We start from the raw sequence: 18,003 nt of genomic DNA, 5'->3' as shown, positions 1-18,003 counted from the left end.
TTAGCGCAGTTAACCACGCAGCTAACTGCTACTCCATTTTTTAGTGATGTCTGTACAAGCAGGCAAAGCCTTTCCTGCCCAGCCTCTACACCACAGTTTGGAAGCACAGGGGAGGTGTTTGTTTTCCTCCAAGGCTGAAGTTGATTCTCGCTTTGGGGATAACCCTGTTAACTTTTCCAGCAGTTGAGGAAACAACATATGAGAGTTTTCTTAGTGTTGAGAAGCTGCAGCATGTTTTAACTGACACACTGCACCTTTACTGTACATTTACTGCCAGTTACTTTTTCTACTGCTCACTCTTTCGCAATTATTCAGTCATACACACACCATGCACTGCGCTACTGAGGATCTACTGCTCTTGAAGAACATAGCAGATTGGACCGATTCTATCTTCAGTGTGATTCACTTTTCTCTCACTCATTTCCTTCTGCATTACCACAGAAAATGCTTCTGTAGAATGGGGGCTCATAGTTTTTGAATGATTATCAGAGATTAGTGGTATGTTTAATGTTTTCTGTGCTCGTAAATTTTTAGGGGCAAATGCAAGTGGAATACTTGGGCTTATGAGGCCGGGCCACCAGAAGCACTCCGATCTGGCATACGTTGTTTTTCCAGTCTAATTATTGTCTCATTTGTCATCTGATAAACAGTAAATTGATCATCATACTCCACACACTCAACACAACACATAAAATCAGAAATACTTGCTTTGATTGGCTATGAGCAAGAATGTATCAAGATTGACAAATGGGATCAAAGGCAGATATTGTTTGACTGGAGAAGTTTCAGTACTGCTGGGTTATTTCTTCTAAGTACCAATACAGAGCCCAGACAAACTTTGTGTTCTATTTGAATCAGATTTGCTGACCAAGCATATGAACACATACATTGAGTTTTTTTTTTTCCTTTGAGCCTGCACACTAACATACATACAGCAGAATAAGAACAGCAAAGCTTAACAAAGTCAAGTCAAATCAATTATGCATCCTGATTTTTCTCAGGAAGAACAGTGTGCTCTGTCCCTTCCTCAAGAGTGCTTCAGTGTTGTGAGTCCAGGCCAGTTTTTCATTTATTTTGACACAAGGTACTTGCATGAGTCCACACCTTTCACTTCCTCTCCCCGGACAACAACCAGGATAGAGGTCCCCTGTTGCTCTAGTAGTCCACCATAGTTTAGCTTCAGTTGATTGTCGTTGAAACAGTGTTTCTGACTTCACATTATTATCTAGAACAATACATGCCAGTATAGTGATAACTTCCATTTCACCAAACAACAAAAAAAATACACACTTAATAGCTTTAATTAATTAAAGTCCTTTTAAGTAACAAATCAGTCAGACATGGATATAAATTAGAACTTGACTGGGTGGTGCAGGCATACAACCGCAAGGCAGTAATTCTAGTTTTTCTGGTCATGGTTTTAAGTACAGTTACTTTCATGTACAGCATTAACTTAAGTTTTCATCAAGATGTTTCCTTGTCGTCACTTGCTGCTGCCTGTTCTGTGTCAGAGTCTGGCAGTCACACTGATTGTCATGATGTTGCTGTACTGAGCTGAGTTGAATTATGAATATTTGCTATCACAGTCAGATGAAATGCAGCTACTGAGTGATACTGAAACAATCCAGTCCACCTCTGACAGCTTTCTTATCAAACGGTTGTAGACTACATTGTCTGTATCTGTTTCTTTGATGGACAAGAGCAAGATCAGAATGGATGACAATTGACTCATGGTATAGGAGGTGATCAAAGACCTGATTTTTTTTTCATGGAGAATAAATTCAAGACAAATGGTGAATGCTGAACACTTTTTTGTGTCATTGAAGCAGCATGTCCATTCAGAGTTGCACAACACAGCCCTTGTGGAATCTGTGCATATATTTGGCACATGTGTACTGTATGTGCAACCCTCTGTACAAGTTTAGCTCTGTTCCATGTTGTCCAGATCTTCTTTCTTTTTTTGTACTCCTGGTATGATGTCTTTTGTGACATATTTATGTAGTTGTTAACACCAGCCTTCTAATCCAGTTCTAACGATGTATACTGTGTACTATGTATACTATGTTTTTAACCATGCATATATATATAACTATGTTTATTTAACTGTGCTGTTCATGAAGTTCTCTTGTTTTGGTGGGAAAAAAGCTATGTGCCTGTCCTCTACCATTCAAGTGGAGATTCACTCCACAGACCCCTGCCCCCACACTGAGCAGGGGGTGGAAATCAGAGCAGGGGGAGAGAAATCCTCACTGCATCATATTCTGAAGGCTGCATGTCAACTATGCACCTGCTATGTCTTGCTTGTGTGCATATGTATGTAGTTGCCTTTGTGGGTGTTCCTTTTTACACAGGCTTTGCTCCTGCTCTCGCTTTGCATCGCTTCAATAATGAAGGAGTTGTAAAGGTCTGGCAGTAAGCCCCTTGCTGAATTCCCCTCCATCTCATCCCTCCCTCTCTCCTCCCCTCACTCTCGGTCTCTGTCTGGCTCCCTCTCTCTTTTGCATCCTAAGGGACTGCCTCGCAGCCCCACTCTTCAGTTTGAACTAGTGGACCCATTAATGAAAGGCATCATTCGGCTTGCTAGTTTTGCACAGTTCAGCTTCACGTTACTGACTGGCGTATGACCTGCTGTGACATCTCTGAGGGTAATGGGTCATTATTCACAAGAACCACAGTTTTAAAAGAAATCCTTAAAAAGGAAGGTTCACAGTTTTTCTGGCAGCTCAGCATGTACACTAAAGCACACAAAACCCTTGAGCTGTTGAATATGCAAACACATTTAATTCCTCCGGGGTAAATGAATCATATTGCTCCTGTAAAATTGTCACTTCTCTGGAAGGCACCTGTGCTGCTCTTAGGTCCTGTTACTCATGTTACTGAGAGAACAGTCTCACATCAAAGGAACAATCAGATACTTTTAAATAAGTTGTCTTTTCTTTAGTTTGGATTGCTGAATGAAGAGACACCACACTGTGGTTTAATACTGTAATGGTCTCTTTCCATAGTTTTGGATGTTGTTTCTGTGATAACATTGTACTCAATAAAGTGATGGCTGAGATCTGAGAACCAGACTAGTCACTGTGTTTTCAGATTTTAGCAAAACCTTGGTGGATACAAAAATCCAGGTTGTAAGAAAACTGGAAAACTAAACTACAAATTATCCTTAAGTATTGCAAGACCTTTTCTGAGTAGTAATTTAATGATCCTCTCTGTGAGAAGGTAACATGAATTCACTGACAGGATGTGACAATAGCTGCACTGGTTACTTTACCACAAACTTTAAACAGGTTTGCTTGTAATTGTTATAACAATGTTATTTTATTTAAAATGAAAGAACTCTGCATAGTAGTGAGCCGGATGAATAGGAAAGCATCCACAATGGCACTGCTGGTCTGTAAATTTGGGAGGCAGCTACTAATTATGAAGGGTGTCCCACTGTGGATTGATGGCCTCTTGCTTTCATTTTGGCTCATCCTCACTAGTGCTTGCACACAGTACAAGCCCTTAAAATATCATCTTAAATCTTGCTGAGCGACTGCCCTCTGAGCTGACACTTAAAGAGACAAGAAGGGCAGATGCCCTAGTTAGAATCACCGCCAGAGCTTCTCAGTCATTGGGACTGATTGACACGGAGCCAGACTATACTCTGTATTCTGCACAACAGTCAAACCCAAGCCACCGCTATTTCTTACAGGGGTTAGTGAGAGAGTGAGCATCATGAGGAAACTAAAAACAGATACAAAACAGACATTAGGATAGATTCATATTAATATCAAACTTTTCACAAAGTTCTGTGGACTGTTTCTTACTTTTCTAATTTTTTTTTTGTGTTTTTCTGACATCACTCAAATGAAGCAAAATATTCTGGTATTTTCAGTAGACTTAATTCAGATAGCAAACTCAAAAGCTGATGGCAGATGCCTTGTAGACATTTTCACTCTTAAGCATGTGTTGCTGCTCTCTCCTCACAGTCACCCCCTAGTGTTCAATTCTGTCCTAGACAGAGGATTAGGTAGAACATGTCGCACTTGTAGCACTTCACATGGATCAGTCTGCGTTCATGAACACTTCTAATAGCAAGGAATGGCTGTCTGTGCTGAACTTGTGTGGACACAATCAGTTAGCTGACTGAACAACACTAAGTAAATAGGCTGTCTGTGATGATGCCTTGGGCTTGGAAATTGGAAGTTGCTTGAGAGTATAGTGCTGAGACACATCTCTGCTATAGTTGGACCAGTTAGATGATTGTATTCAGTGTGATGACTGCTGTATTTGAACACAGTTAACCTGGTGTTGCTCTGTTTCAGTTCGTGTACATTTTGTTTTCTGTCTTTGTTATCATGGTCCCTTGAGCTTTATTATGTGTACTATAAATAGCTCTGACACATGCACACACACAAGACTACCAGTGTTGTGTTTTCTGAGGTCAATACAGCTGTAAGACTTGAACTCTGCTTCCTTCTTCTTTTTATATTTTCGGCTTATTGCATGGTTAACTCTGAGGATGCAGTAATATAAGTGACAAAAATGTGTCACTATGTTTTGAGTGTACAGTAAGTGAAATACTGAAAATACCAACATGATCAATAGTCACTACTAGGAAATTAAAGGAAATGATTTAAGTGGCTGTTAGATAGCTTAAATATTCTTTTTTTATTTTTTTTTCCAATAATTCACATTGGAAGTTTGCATTTTGGATGTCTAGTTTCTAAGTGATAATTAATCTGATTTGTAACCAACAAACTACATCACAGCCAAACCAGTATGTGTTGCTTTATCAATTGAAAAGCCTGTGTGAGAATCTGTACACCAGTAGAGGATGGTGGGGAGCACCCAGGCGCAAATATTTCTTGCTGTATTCATTTAAAGCCATCAAGAGCAACACACATCCTGATCAGTACACTTGGACACTAGTTTTAATACACTAATATTAAAACACAATTTTATTGTTTTCTTAACACTGCCATTGCAGCTGAAGTCTGTTTTTGTATTGCTGGCTTTCGCTACAACGTTTCTCCTATCGTAGTTCTTCTGTTAGGCTCGGTCGGGCTGTTTGGTCACAGTGGGGCAGGCCCGACTGAAGTAATAATGCACTGTTAGACTTTGAGCAGCTTCTCTAGGGTGCACCATGCTTGGCCCAGCTGTTACTCTTGGCCCTAATAAAGGATCATTAATGCATGGTGCTGTATTTAATTGGTAGAGGAAGCACTGCTGTGCATCATGTCTTGTCTCATTTATCAAACCTGCTGCTGCCTCACATTCCAGCAAACTGGCTGCAAGCTGGCCTGTAGCTGTAGGCCTAATTAGTTGGGTCCAATTTTTTTTGTCACACCTACAGCTGATCTCCAAATTATGTTTCGTTAACAAAGCCGGAGGTATGTGGTGACAGTTCTTGTGTATGAGGTGTGTGTGTGGTGTTTTAGGTGTGGTGAAGGCTTCAACCAAGGCTGGAGGTGAAGGTGATGAGAGAGTTTCAGTTTTTTATGTCATTTGCAACCTTGATTTCAAAGTAGGATGCCGTGTTACGGATGTGAATAATTTGATAATCCTTTTTAACATATACTCAATAGAAAAACAGTACAAAGACAGTATATTTGATGCTTCGTCTTCCTTGATTTTTGTAACTTTATTATGAATTTAATAGAGTAACATGTTTCAAACAAGCTGGAACAGGGACAACCAAAGAGTGGGAAGGTTGTGTACTGCTCAAAAAACTCCTGTTTGCAACATTCCACAGGTTCACTGGTAACAGGTGAGGGAATCACCGGATATGAGATGGGCGTCCTCGAAAAGCTGAGTCGTTTTTAAGCAAAGATTGTACTCAGGAACACTTCATAAAACTGTTGTTAGTTAACAGTTTGTTTGAAAATGACTGCATTGTGTTTTTATACACAGCATCCCCACTTATTGGATCATATGTTTGAGTTTTTAGAAAGGGCAGCTTCTCATGTTAAAACTGGGGCTGGTAAGACTGGACAAGCAAGCATGAGCAAGCTAGGTTTAGAAAGCATCCAACTGAAAAAAATCCCACCCCTTCATTTCAGACCTCCCTCCAAAGCCAGTCTACTAAAACAAACGCACTGCCTGATTAAACTGACTGCCCTGTAGTTCCAGCTAGGAGAGATGTATGAGCGGTGTGTTTGCCTCATTCAGTATGCTCCCATATTCTTTTTTTAGTCTAAAAAATAAACAAAAAAATAACAACTCTGTTAAATGCCACAATCATATAAACACAAGCAAAATAGTTGTCGCGACTGTACCTCAGTTCTGAAAGGCCCATCCTGACAGTTATTGCTCACTGCTGTGGGTGTGTGATAACATTACTTTAGCCATGATCAGCAGCCTGTCTTTGCTAGAGCTGCAACCTTTAGTTTATTTAATTAATCAATTAGTCAATAGAAAGAAAATGAGTTGCTAACTATTTTAATAATTGATTAATCCTTTCAGTAAAAATGTATTAACTGGTTCCAGGGCTGTAAATGGAAGGACATGCTGCTATTCTTTGTCATTATTGGTAGTAAATGAAGAGTCTTATGTTTTGGACCTTTGCTTGGAGAGAAAAAGCAGCTTGAAGATGTCACTTTGGGCTCTGGAGCGTTTTTCACAATTTCTTGACATTTTATAGACTAGTCAATTAATCATAAAAAAAACCTAACAGATTAATTGAAAATGAAAATAATTGTTATTTGCAGGCCTAGTCACTGCGCTCGTATTTCGGTTCAGGTGGTTACCACTCAGTGCTGTCAGTGTGTGCTTTGTGCTGCTACCAGGTTAGTCGTTGAGCAGGTCCGTTGGTGCTGCTGCAGTAAACTCGCTCTTCAGCTCAGGGCTGTTTGAGCACTGCAGTGAAGTTAGTTTTAGGATGGATATTCAACGCACATTCATGTCTGTCCAGTAAGGTTGTGAAAGCACAGCACATGGTTGTCATTGCTAACTGTATCCAACTACCTCTTGTCTTACTCACATGTAAGAAAATACAGAACGATATCATGGTGAATGTAAAGAATGAACAGGGGTAATTTTAGTACTCACAGCTAGTGTAAATTAACTTTTTGACTCGCTGCCCAAGTTGACCGGTAAATGAAAAATATCCAACAGCCAAGCATATTTTTACCACCCAAAATGTATGCATATTGGGTATGATTGTAGTAAGTAATTATTAAAACTGTTGCAGTATAACAACTTAAAAATTGTCACAGAGCTACATGGACACTTCTTGTGAAAGAATATTGTGGCACTTGCTTATCTGTCTGAATTTTATGCAATATTTAAATTGTGAAAATGAATGGTATATTGTTAGAATTTTAGCATTCTGGCCTAAGCATTTCTACATTGTTTATTTTTTTTTTTCCTGTTTAAAACAACTGTTGTGGCCGTTTGAGTGCTGATTTCCGAATTTTTAAGGTGAACTACAACACACCGTGAAGTCCCTGTCCTTGTGTGTGTCAAACTCAAACACAGACAGCAGCCAAAAAAAGTGACTGTTAGTGACACTAAAATGCAACAGACTACCAGATTCTTATTTTTTTTTTTTTTGTACCTTTGATTGAACAAAAATGCTTCTAAAATACCTTACCAACCCTAGCTTAAGGTAGCTCAAACTTGAATTCTTACTTATTTATGAAAAATGTTTTGCGTTTGTTTCCCATATACAGAATTTTTGTCTTTAGTACCACCTGTCAGGTGTCTGCAGGGAACTACATTTTAACATGAAGACTGATCCATCCATGATTAAGTATGAAAAAAATTACTTTATCATAATTTGCTGTAGCCGACTCTGTGTTGGACATCAAACCATCAGAAATCAGTGCTGGACCGATGGGAAGCCCTGGTCGCGGTGTGATGGGCGTACACTTAATAGTGCTGCATTATTAGGTTGGCAAGGCCTGCTATTTTGGTATTATTGATTCCTCATTGTAGGAGATCTTAGTATATAACTTTATTAGCTATAAAAGTGACAGTTTTAATTATCAGTTATGAGGCATGCATCACTTTCATATCATCGTTAAATAATGAAAATATTACCAGCATCTAATCTAAACCAAACAGTGTTATATCCCTTTCTTGCAGAAATTTAAAACTTAAACACTCAATTGCTAGATTAAACATGCCCATTGTCTATGGCAGAACAAGTGCACAAAATATCATTCAGTGCACAATGTACAATGTTGCCATTAACACTGGATGATATTTTATTCCAGTTGGCTATGGTTATAATCCCTGTGCGTGAGATCAGCAGCTAGATGCAGACTCTGATGGACAGGTGGGTGCCAACCATCTATTCAGTCATTGCTACCTCTCAGCTCTCATTTCCCTAACGGTGAGTTAGTGGAGACTCTCACAGTGGTTCAGGCGAGAAATGAGAGCAGTTGTGCGCTAATACGATCCCTCTGATGAAGTAATAGAATGTTCAGAGACAGACACCTGTGCCTTTACAGCCTCTCTCTATCTCTCCCTCCCTCCCCCTGTCTCTTTATACACACACACACACTCACTTCCTTTCACCAGCTCTGCTACTCCCCTCCTCTTCCTCTACTCCCCTCCCCTCCTCTTCCTCTTCCCTCCCTCATCTGATCTGTCCTGAAAGGAAGCCACTCCCCCTCATAGAGAGCTGCCAGACTTGTTTGCATATTAACTGTTTAGTCACCAAGAAACTGTGGCTTTGTGCCATGTGACTGTTGAAGCATGTGTATGTTGTTGACTCTTATCCTCTTTTTATTTTGCTCATGTTTTGACACACCCAAACAGACATGTCCACTGGCTATGTATAAGAACAAAGTCTTTCTGTGTTTTAATTCAGGCGTTATTCAGATACTCTAAATGTCGCATCAGGCTAATTTCACTCATCAAACAGTCTGTAAGGTGTTACACTGATTTATTAGAATTGTAGATCACAATTAAGGAGAATTCTAGCTCATTCTCATTCCTTTAAAGAGAAGAGATCGTTCTGTGTTGTTGCAAGTGCAAGACAGAATTAAGTTATTTCTGTATGTGCACCTATGGCTGATACAGTCATGAATGGCATAGTTTTGTTTTCATTTTGATGGTGTGTGACACTTTAGTAGAGACTGTGTAGACAATTTTTGTTCATGTGAAAAGGGCCAAGTCTCTGTATGAGATTTAACACCCATTGTGCTGTTGATGTGTAAGAACTTAAAGCTCACCCTCAGGTGTTGTACACTGGTGGACATTAACCGACAATGTTTTTGTTAAGCTTGGGGAGGACACTGTTGCTTAGCTCTCAGTCAGCATGTGGTCTGCTTTAAAGTCCAAACTCCAAGGCCGAGCCCGGCAGGCTGATCTGATGTCTGCTCATGCACACATTTGGAACAGACATTGTTATGCACTCATAGCAGTTGTCTTTGTCTCTGTAAGAGATATAACCCTGTAAAATGTAAAACTTAAACAAACCACAGAGATATAGTGAGAGAAGGTGGCTATCTTACCTGTGTGTTGCCAGTGATCATACCACTAATCTGATAACATGCACTCACACATACACATTTTGAATGAGGCTGTCCACACCATTTCAGTTGGTCAGTTGCATATAACTTTATTGAGGTTATCTGTTCAATATGCACCGTAAAGCCATATTGTTTTGTAACCTACACATGCTCGCCCACATATTTCACACCATTCTTAAACTCAGAAGTAGTGCCAGTTGCTTTGGGCTGAGAGGGATCAGAATGGAACAGTACGGTAATTTTTGCAAAAATAATACAACATAACATTTTATGGGTTCCAAAGTATCTGCCAGGACAGGCCCTGGTCAAAGAAGCAGAAAAATAATGAGAGTAAGAGAGTTTCTCAGAGATATTTGCTTAAGATTTTTCTTTCCTTCTTAAGATACTATGAATGATCCTAGGTGATGTTTCACTGTCTGTGTATTGTTATATTTACTGATCTATTTAAGTCAACAGCATGTAGTCCGCTTCACCTACAAGGAGATATATGTTGACACACTGTGTTTGTGTAATGGTTTGAATTATATCTGTGCCCAAACTCATCCCAAGTGAACCCACATATGCCAGTGTGTGCAGCTGCGTGAAAAGTGAACAGGGTGAAAAGAAGCTTGTTCAGCAGATTTTGCACAGTAAATAAAGATTTAAAAGCTGATTGGGTATCAGTCTGTAACTCAGGCCTGACCCAGTAGTGTTGTGCACTGTACCTGGCTTCAGGCCAGCTTTGTGTCTCCGCATAATTTCAAGTACCATGTGCCAGCCGGTGCACATGGCCCCTGCTTCATGCCACCACGTTTTGAACTCACGAGTGCTTGAATTCACCCCTGGAGCCCCTGGATACTGTGTATGGTGTGGTGAGGTAATAGAAGGTCTGTTATACACTGCTGTGTTCAGTTCTTAATCTCTGCAAGTTTGTAGGCTGTTTCTATCGGGAATACGGTTTCAGCCTTTGAGAATTTGCTGATATGTTTGTTCATCTAGCCTTTCTGTATGATGCTGTTCCATAAATAAATCAGCTTGTCATTGGCAGTAACCCACAGGTGGACAAAAAAGCTACAATGTTGAAAGTGTGTGGTTCGGGTAAAATCCAGTACTTTGGGGGTTAAGTTGTGAAAGTTAATGTAATAACAGCTAGCACCATCTGCTGGCCTACTTCCTTATAGAGAGAGAGAGAGAGAGAGAGTGCGACTGAGTGAGCGAGGGAGAGAGAGAGAGAGAAAAACGAGTCTGGGTTTTAACGACATCTCTAATATTCATGCTGATGCATTTTGCTGCTTTGTGCTTTCATTTTCCGCCGCTCTGCCTGCCAGAGTCTTGAGCTTGCCACATACGCCCCATCAAGGGAGAAGGGAGGGCAGCGAGGGAGAACGAGGAGAAAGACAAGTGGGGAAAAAGGAGGAAAAAACAACTGGCCAAACAAGCAAGCAAGCTAACACAAAAGCCTTTTTGTGTGTAATAAAAGGAGTAACCTACCTTATCCTGGGTGGTGAAGAAGACAAGGAGAGGCGCAAAAGGGGAAACGGTGGAACGGAAAGAGCAAGAAAAAGAGCAAGAAATAAGAGGGAAAAGGCTCAGAGAGGTATAGAGAGCACACACGAAAGGCAGGCGGAAAGAGGAATCAATGAGAGGGGAGGAGAGAGGAGGCAGGGGAAGGCAACTCTGACACACAAGCACAGAGAGAGAGAGTGAGGGAGACTTGGATGAAGCTGGACGACGGCGAAGAGGCACGCATCAGCAGAATGAGAGCTTCCTGGACTGCCACGCACCTCCTCTACCGCCCACAGAGCTGCTCCCTCATCACCCTGTGAAGAGACAAACGAGCAAGAGAGAGAGAGAGAGAGAGAGAGAGAGAGCTCCCATGCGCTCCCCTTGAGCCCTGCCCGCTGGGGGAGGAGGAGACGAACGGCTCCAGTGCTCTCGCACTGCCTGAGGAGAAGAGCTGACCGGGGAGGAGGAGGGGAGGCAAACGAGGAGAGAGGGAGGGGAGGGGGGGACACACGGCTTCAGGAAGAGTGAGAGAAAACGACTGTTGAAAGGGAAAGAGTGTGTGTGTCTGTAAGAGAAAGCGTGAGCGAGCAACGGAGAGAGGAAAAACCCGGCGAAAGGGCAAGGCTTTTGTTAGCCGGTTGGAGAGGGGGAGGAAAGAGGAAGAAAAAAAAACACCATGTCTACAGTGAAGAGGCCAAGAGGAAGGGTAAGTGAGCTGCTCTGAGAGCTAGGAGGGAGGAGGGACGAGGGGGGGAGGAGGAGGGGCCGGCAGGAACTGAACAACCTCCTCTGCTACTGGCTCATGCTGCACTGCCGCCATCTTGAACTCATTGCTGCTTTATTTTCCTTCTCTCCGTACTCATTTGCTTTGCTGTGCGAGACCTTATCAGGGCACACTGGTTTCACAGTGTTTCTTTACCCCACCCCCACTCTCTGTTCATTCTGTACATCCTTTTCCCATCGTCCTTTAAAGTCCTCTTTCCAAGCTGCCCTGCACTGTAGTTTATGTACAGTGTGTGTGTGTGTGTGTGTGTGTGTGTGTGTGTGTGGGTTTTCCATGTGTTGAACCTGTCAGTCACCAGAGAGCTCACTACATGTGGAAATGAGGGGGTGAGAGCGAGGGAAAGCTGGCCGGCCCAATTGGAGCTTACTCTACCTTTTCATGGGCTGTAATGATCCTCACCGTTTTTGTAGGACTACGTGCTATTAGAGAGATTGAAATCACTGCAGTGCTGGCAGGCTGTAATTTCAGTTATTTATAGATGTATTACACAGCTGCGGTGCTCTCACTTTTGGTGCATTTTATCTTTTCTCTCCGTCTCCCTCTCTCCCTTTCCCTGATAGAAGCCTGTTTTCATGTTGTTTTTCTTTCTCTTACTGTTTCTTTCATGTTCTTCCGCTCTTACGCATTACTTTCAACCCCTCCCCCTCTTTTTTTACCATTAACTTGAATGAGAACATTCCAGCATGATCCAGTAAATTTCTTCCTAATAGCCTCAGCAGCGTTGCACACGTGAAAACCATAATGCAGCTCTTGTGTGTATGTGTGTGTATGTGTATTTCTTACCCCTTCTTTCTAAATGAATCGCTAGTTATTCTTCTCCCTCCCCCACTCCGTTGTCGAGGTTCAAGCTAATTCTCTTTATTTAGCTAGCAGTGTGGAAAAACAGCAACCAGCCACGCCTGGACCATATAGGCATACGCAACACATTTTTAGATTAGGTCATCCATTTATGGGTTTTCTCTCCGCTGGGCTCAAGGCCCACCACAAAGCACTTGTGTAGACATAACCACCGTCACACCATCTATTATTCACATATTATCATGTATCAGCCAGACTGGATTATTTATGTCTGCAAGGTTCACTGTAACCTGCTACATTGAGCTAGTATTTACCTGACTTTTTCATTGCTTACTCCACTTGGAAAAATTCATTTGTATCAAGTTTAGAGTTTCCTTGTCACATTGGTTTCCTCTTCACCTGATCTAAATGATTTCCTGGGGGAAACACCGGCCTTTCTCATGCTGAAGATCTGCTGGTAGAGTTGCATAGGAGGCTGAGAGTTGAAGTGAGCATCATGCAGAGTGAGACATGCCCACCCCCCACCCCCAGCAACTGAGATGGGGACAGCAACAAGCTCTGCTGTCTGAGAGGTTCACACAGCCTCCAGAAGGTTGGGTTTTTCTGAATGAGTTATAGTTGCAGTGGTTACATTGCCGAATTGGAGTTTATTGTAATCTCATGAAGGGGTTGCAGTGGTTTACCGTTAACATTTTTTGTATTATGTCTCTGTTTCCTTTTTGATTACTGCATTCACACACTTATTGTGCAGTGATACAGCATCTCAGTGTGCTAGCGTCATTTTCTGTAAAGGAAACTGAGGTTTGCTTGTATTACGCATTAGGTGAACTAAATGACTCTATAATGGCCTCATATGACCATAGCAGCCCTGTTATTTCTGGCTTTTTAACTACAGTATCATTGCTTTTTGTATATTCCAAAACATGAAGGCAGATCTTTAAACAGTAATGTAAGAAAAAGGACACCCTTTGAGGATGGATCCACTTAATGTCAGACCTATCTACAAAATAACTTGTCTGGTAGCTCTATAGATGGAGAAATGCATAGATTGATTAGAGCATTGAAGACTTAAGTGTAGCACCTGATTAGCTACAAAATTTATAACATACTTAAATGAACTGAGTTCGGTCTTATCCTTTTGTTTGTTTTGTTCTTTTTCTGCAAGAGAATCTGCTAAAACTTGTCTTTGTACAACTTCATCTTTCATCAGTCAACCCTGCCTTTAAATGTCAGTTGTTAACGGTCTGTGTCTCACTTTTTACAGCACATATAGTCCAGCATCTGAATTTGGGTTTGTGTCATCTATAACAGATGACATCATGTCTGTATTTCCCTTAAAGAAGATCATAATTCTAAATACCAATTATCATTCTATTTTTCTCCCTCTTTCCTTAGCCTCGAAAGAACGCTAATGGTCCTGGGAGCCAGGTTCGGGTTCTTAGTCCCCCAATGAAGAGCAGCCCATCGTCTTCCTCCTCTTCCTCGTCGTCTTCATCCTCCTCTAGCTCCTCTTCGGAGAAGAGGGTGCCACGAAGGACGCATCATCAGATGGAGTCAGATTTACAGGACAAGCAGGAGAAGGCCAACAGGATAATATCAGAAGCTATAGCTAAGGCCCGGCAGCGTGGAGAAAAGAACATCCCCAGAGTTATGAGCCCCGAGAGCTTCCCCAGCTCTTCTTCACAGTACAAGACCCACCGTGACCGTGAGCACAAAGGAAACGGCAAGGCACGGCTCAAAGAGAAACCCTGTAGGAAAGCCTGCATTGTACCCTCCTCTAAACCCAAGCAGAAGGCCAAGATCGGGTATGTAGTCACAGCCATTAAAACTGTTCGTTAAACCACTGAAATGCATGTTGTTGAAATAATCCAGCAAGTAGAGCTTTGATCAGCTCCTACCCAAAAGAGTGTGTTATTTGTTTTAACACAAGCTCAGTCTAAACAGCAGCAGCAATAAATGATTTGAATAAATGAGTGACATGTACCACTGCAACAGGAAACTCCCTGTCATAGGACTACAGTATACAGTTATCTTCATAATCAGTCAATCTATTGATCATTTTCCTTCAGTATTTTTTTAAATTCAAAGTATGGCAGTAATGATGAGAAATGCACATCATAGATTGAGCAGAAGGACACAAAATTCAGTTTACAGTGACATTCATGTCATCATATTTGTAACAGCAGCAAATTTATTTTCTAAATATCAAATAATTTTGATGCCATAATTTTACCAGTATTTTCTTATTGCAGATTTTTCCCTTACATAAAGACAAAGCAAATTCTCTTAGAGCCTTTTCACATCAACTGCCTGCAAGGGCAAACTGATATGAATGTGATAAATGTTAAAAAGTACTGGCAGAACCACATATGCAACATATATATGTGCAGTGTTAACACAATGGTTTGTTTTGCTTGCTCTGATTTGGGGAGGAATTAATAAATAAAACAGAACCTTATACTATTAGGCCTTAGGAATTTAAAGGGCACAAGAGATTGTTTTTCTTTTGACATAAGATGGTGCAAAGTCGGTGTTTTTAATGTTGGTTTTACAAGGCCACATTCGCTGCTGTTCATTATGACTGAAAAGCTACAGAATGACATCTTGCATGTCATCTCTCTCAGTACATCAGAAATCTCTCTCTGATTTATTGATAACATTATAAAATCTCTCCTGTTGAGGCCAAGTTGGAGTCAATTGTGTTTGAGCTGAGAACATGGTCATATTGGTATTATTATGTAGGCAGATGCTCGTGTTAAATGCTGTACCCATTTCAGTTTATTTGGAGGGATGACCAATACCTGAAGCCCCTACAGTTACTGCCTATTTTACTGATTTAACTTACTCACGTACTGGTTTAATTTACCGGTACGTTGTTTATCTGGCGTATATTTTCTGCTTGCGCTTGTCAAGATGGAAGCTCAAAGTTCAACAAAATTTACTGCACGCCATAACAATAAACCCGGCTCAGTCGTCAACATAGACATGGGAGAAGCAAATAAAGGCTGCATTTACATGAGAAACGGTGTTGCAGAGTATATTCAGGCAAGTAGTGCTGATGTATATATACCGCGGCCCCCTCCCATCCCCCTGTCTAACTGTTATAAGCAGTGTGTAGCTAGAAGCCACACCCAGCATAAGCTATTGAAATATCAGCGTGCGCAGATGTGAGGGCCGAGGCAGGGAGCTGAAAGAAAAAGGGGGAATGATTAGAAATGGTAATTTCAGATTGTGCCACTTACAAAACAACAGTTACAACAGTTTTTTTTAATTTTTTTTTTTTTTGGCCTTCATTGAGAGGGCCTGTGTTTTTTAACTACATAACTAGATGAGTTAGGCAGAGAAATGCTGTTGGAGATAATGGATTTTGCTAGTAGATTGTGTATGATAATGAGGAAGTTGTGGCAGTGCTGATCAGTGGGATGATGGAGGAATCCGTCACTGTGACATAGTTCTCCTTGCTTCCCAGCTTCAGTTGGATGGGCTCGAATATTAATAAACTGCCACCTCTTACCTAATAAATACTCAGGTCATTGATGCAATTTAACTTTGAGACAAGACACTTTTGAGATCAGGAAGCTTAACTCTGCGTTAGTTAGTCAGTACACACTGTGATCCTTTACCTTCCTTAACCACTTTGCAGTGGAAGGGAGAGACAGCTGAGTAAACCTTTAGCATTTATTCAAAAGCAAAGACTTGTAGGCCTGAGTCTTACAGGACAGCTGACAATTGGTCTTCATCACCATGGTCATTCAGATGTGTCACTGATTACATCGATCCTTGCTGTTACAAGTTGATAAGCTTTGTAACCCATTTTTATTCAGTGTAGCCATACTTGGCCTACGGGCAGAAAAAGCATCAGATAAGGGTGCATGCAGCACAGCTGCCTATGTCTCAGTCAACCTTTTAGAGCATTCATTACATCATGCATTCCAACCATTTTGAAACGTCAAACACGTAAACCGTGTGAAATGTGGTACATCAGATCACAAATTGGCACAGTCTTCCACAAATTTTTATATAGGCCATGGCCTTTATACTAATTTAATAGCTTTATATCTGTGTTTGCTTATTCTCTAGTTTCTCAGCACACCTGGTTATTTTCAGTCTGTGGAGTATCCATGCTGCTATTCTATGTTTTATTAATCCCTATCAAGCAAAGTAAAATCTGACGGATGAACTTGAACTTGTAACACATTGTGTGATTTATGCAACGCTTGGAGTGCGTTGTTGTTTTACATACACATTCACAGTTGCAAATGCTCATCCTGAAAATGGTGTAAATTAAGAGTACGTCTTGTATGTGATGAAGACCATTTCACAAGGCTTTTAAAGCTCAGTTACCCCTAGTTACCTACCCCTGATTTTTTTTCATGATGGCCAAAATTTCTAGATCACTGGGAGTCTGTACTAGTCTACAGAAAACAGGGCAGATCATCATTCACAGTCTGCACATTTTCTTGATGGAGACTCAGACAAGTCGGAATTGTGACAGTTGAATATGCCTGAAAAGCAATCAGGATAAATCTGAATGTGACCTTGTAGATTATCTTGCCGCATGAAATCTGAATGCTATGACTTAGTCTTTAGTGGTTACGTATTTTTAAAATCTTAAGCATGTGGTGATCACCAGTTTGCAGTTGTAGCACCTGCTCTCTGTTCGCTCTCCTTTGTTTTAATTGAGAAAAGAAGTTTAGATGTGCGGGCTCGTGGAGCAAATGTGGCAATGATGTATAGCTCTGTCTGTATATGTGAAGAGGCTTGTGGGAGTGTGTGAATATTTCATCTGAGGTGTGAAGAGTCATTGCTGGCGAATGACTGTAATTTTTCACTATTTGGAAAGGGCACAGTAAAAACAGGCAACGTAGAGCAGAGATTTCTAAAGAGCTGTACTCAGTGATGAAGCTTGAGGCCTTAATAACCAGCATAAATGAGACTCTTGATGACCATGATGTTGTGGACAAAACATACTAACAGCAGTCGAATGTCCACTTCCAGTTAATTATAAATTATCAGTTATAATAAAATGTAAGGTAATAAACTGACTTGTTCCTTAGAGGACAGTTTGACTGAGGCAGACAGGTCTGTGCCTTGAATGAGTCAGAGCATGATCAGTCACAGGCTCATGGCACTGTAATGTAAACATGAGAACTAAAACATAAATACTACTGTATTGGCCTGAACACCAGATGGCCTGATTATGCTCCCTGTTATTCAACGTTTGCTTTTGGATGTATTTATGCCACTAAGAAAATACTTAAACAAAAAAAAAACATCTTTTAACATCTTAAAAATGTATTGCCACTTTTTCTTTATTAGACGCTTTTGGGGATATTTTACTCTGGTGGTGACTGCATATGGGCTGGAGAGGAGGAATCTTGCTGGTCTAGCGGAGAAAACATTCAAGCTGAAGAATATAACGCTGACTCAGTTGTAACAGGTGTAACAAGTAACGGTGCTGCTGCAGCTCCA

The 18,003-nt window shown here is 41.0% G+C and overlaps 1 protein-coding gene across 7 annotated transcripts in view; it reads left to right on the top strand.

Moving 5' to 3' along the window:
* chd9 (chromodomain helicase DNA binding protein 9) overlaps positions 1 to 18,003 on the top strand; it is a 74,624-nt gene that overhangs the window by 12,621 nt on the left and 44,000 nt on the right. For 6 of the 7 annotated variants that reach the window (XM_046416229.1, XM_046416143.1, XM_046415986.1 and 3 more), the window contains one exon: positions 13,927 to 14,336. In XM_046416229.1, the coding sequence (XP_046272185.1) occupies positions 13,927 to 14,336 (410 nt within the window). Of the gene's footprint in view, positions 1 to 11,447; positions 11,656 to 13,926; positions 14,337 to 18,003 lie in introns of those variants that run through there. The other variant, XM_046416319.1, reaches the window with a different exon arrangement.

The sequence above is a fragment of the Scatophagus argus genome, chromosome 1 (assembly GCF_020382885.2).
Source record: "Scatophagus argus isolate fScaArg1 chromosome 1, fScaArg1.pri, whole genome shotgun sequence".
Taxonomy (NCBI): Eukaryota; Metazoa; Chordata; class Actinopteri; family Scatophagidae; genus Scatophagus; species Scatophagus argus.
Note: the sequence above shows the minus strand (reverse complement) of the source record. Positions and strands in the feature narration are given on the sequence as shown.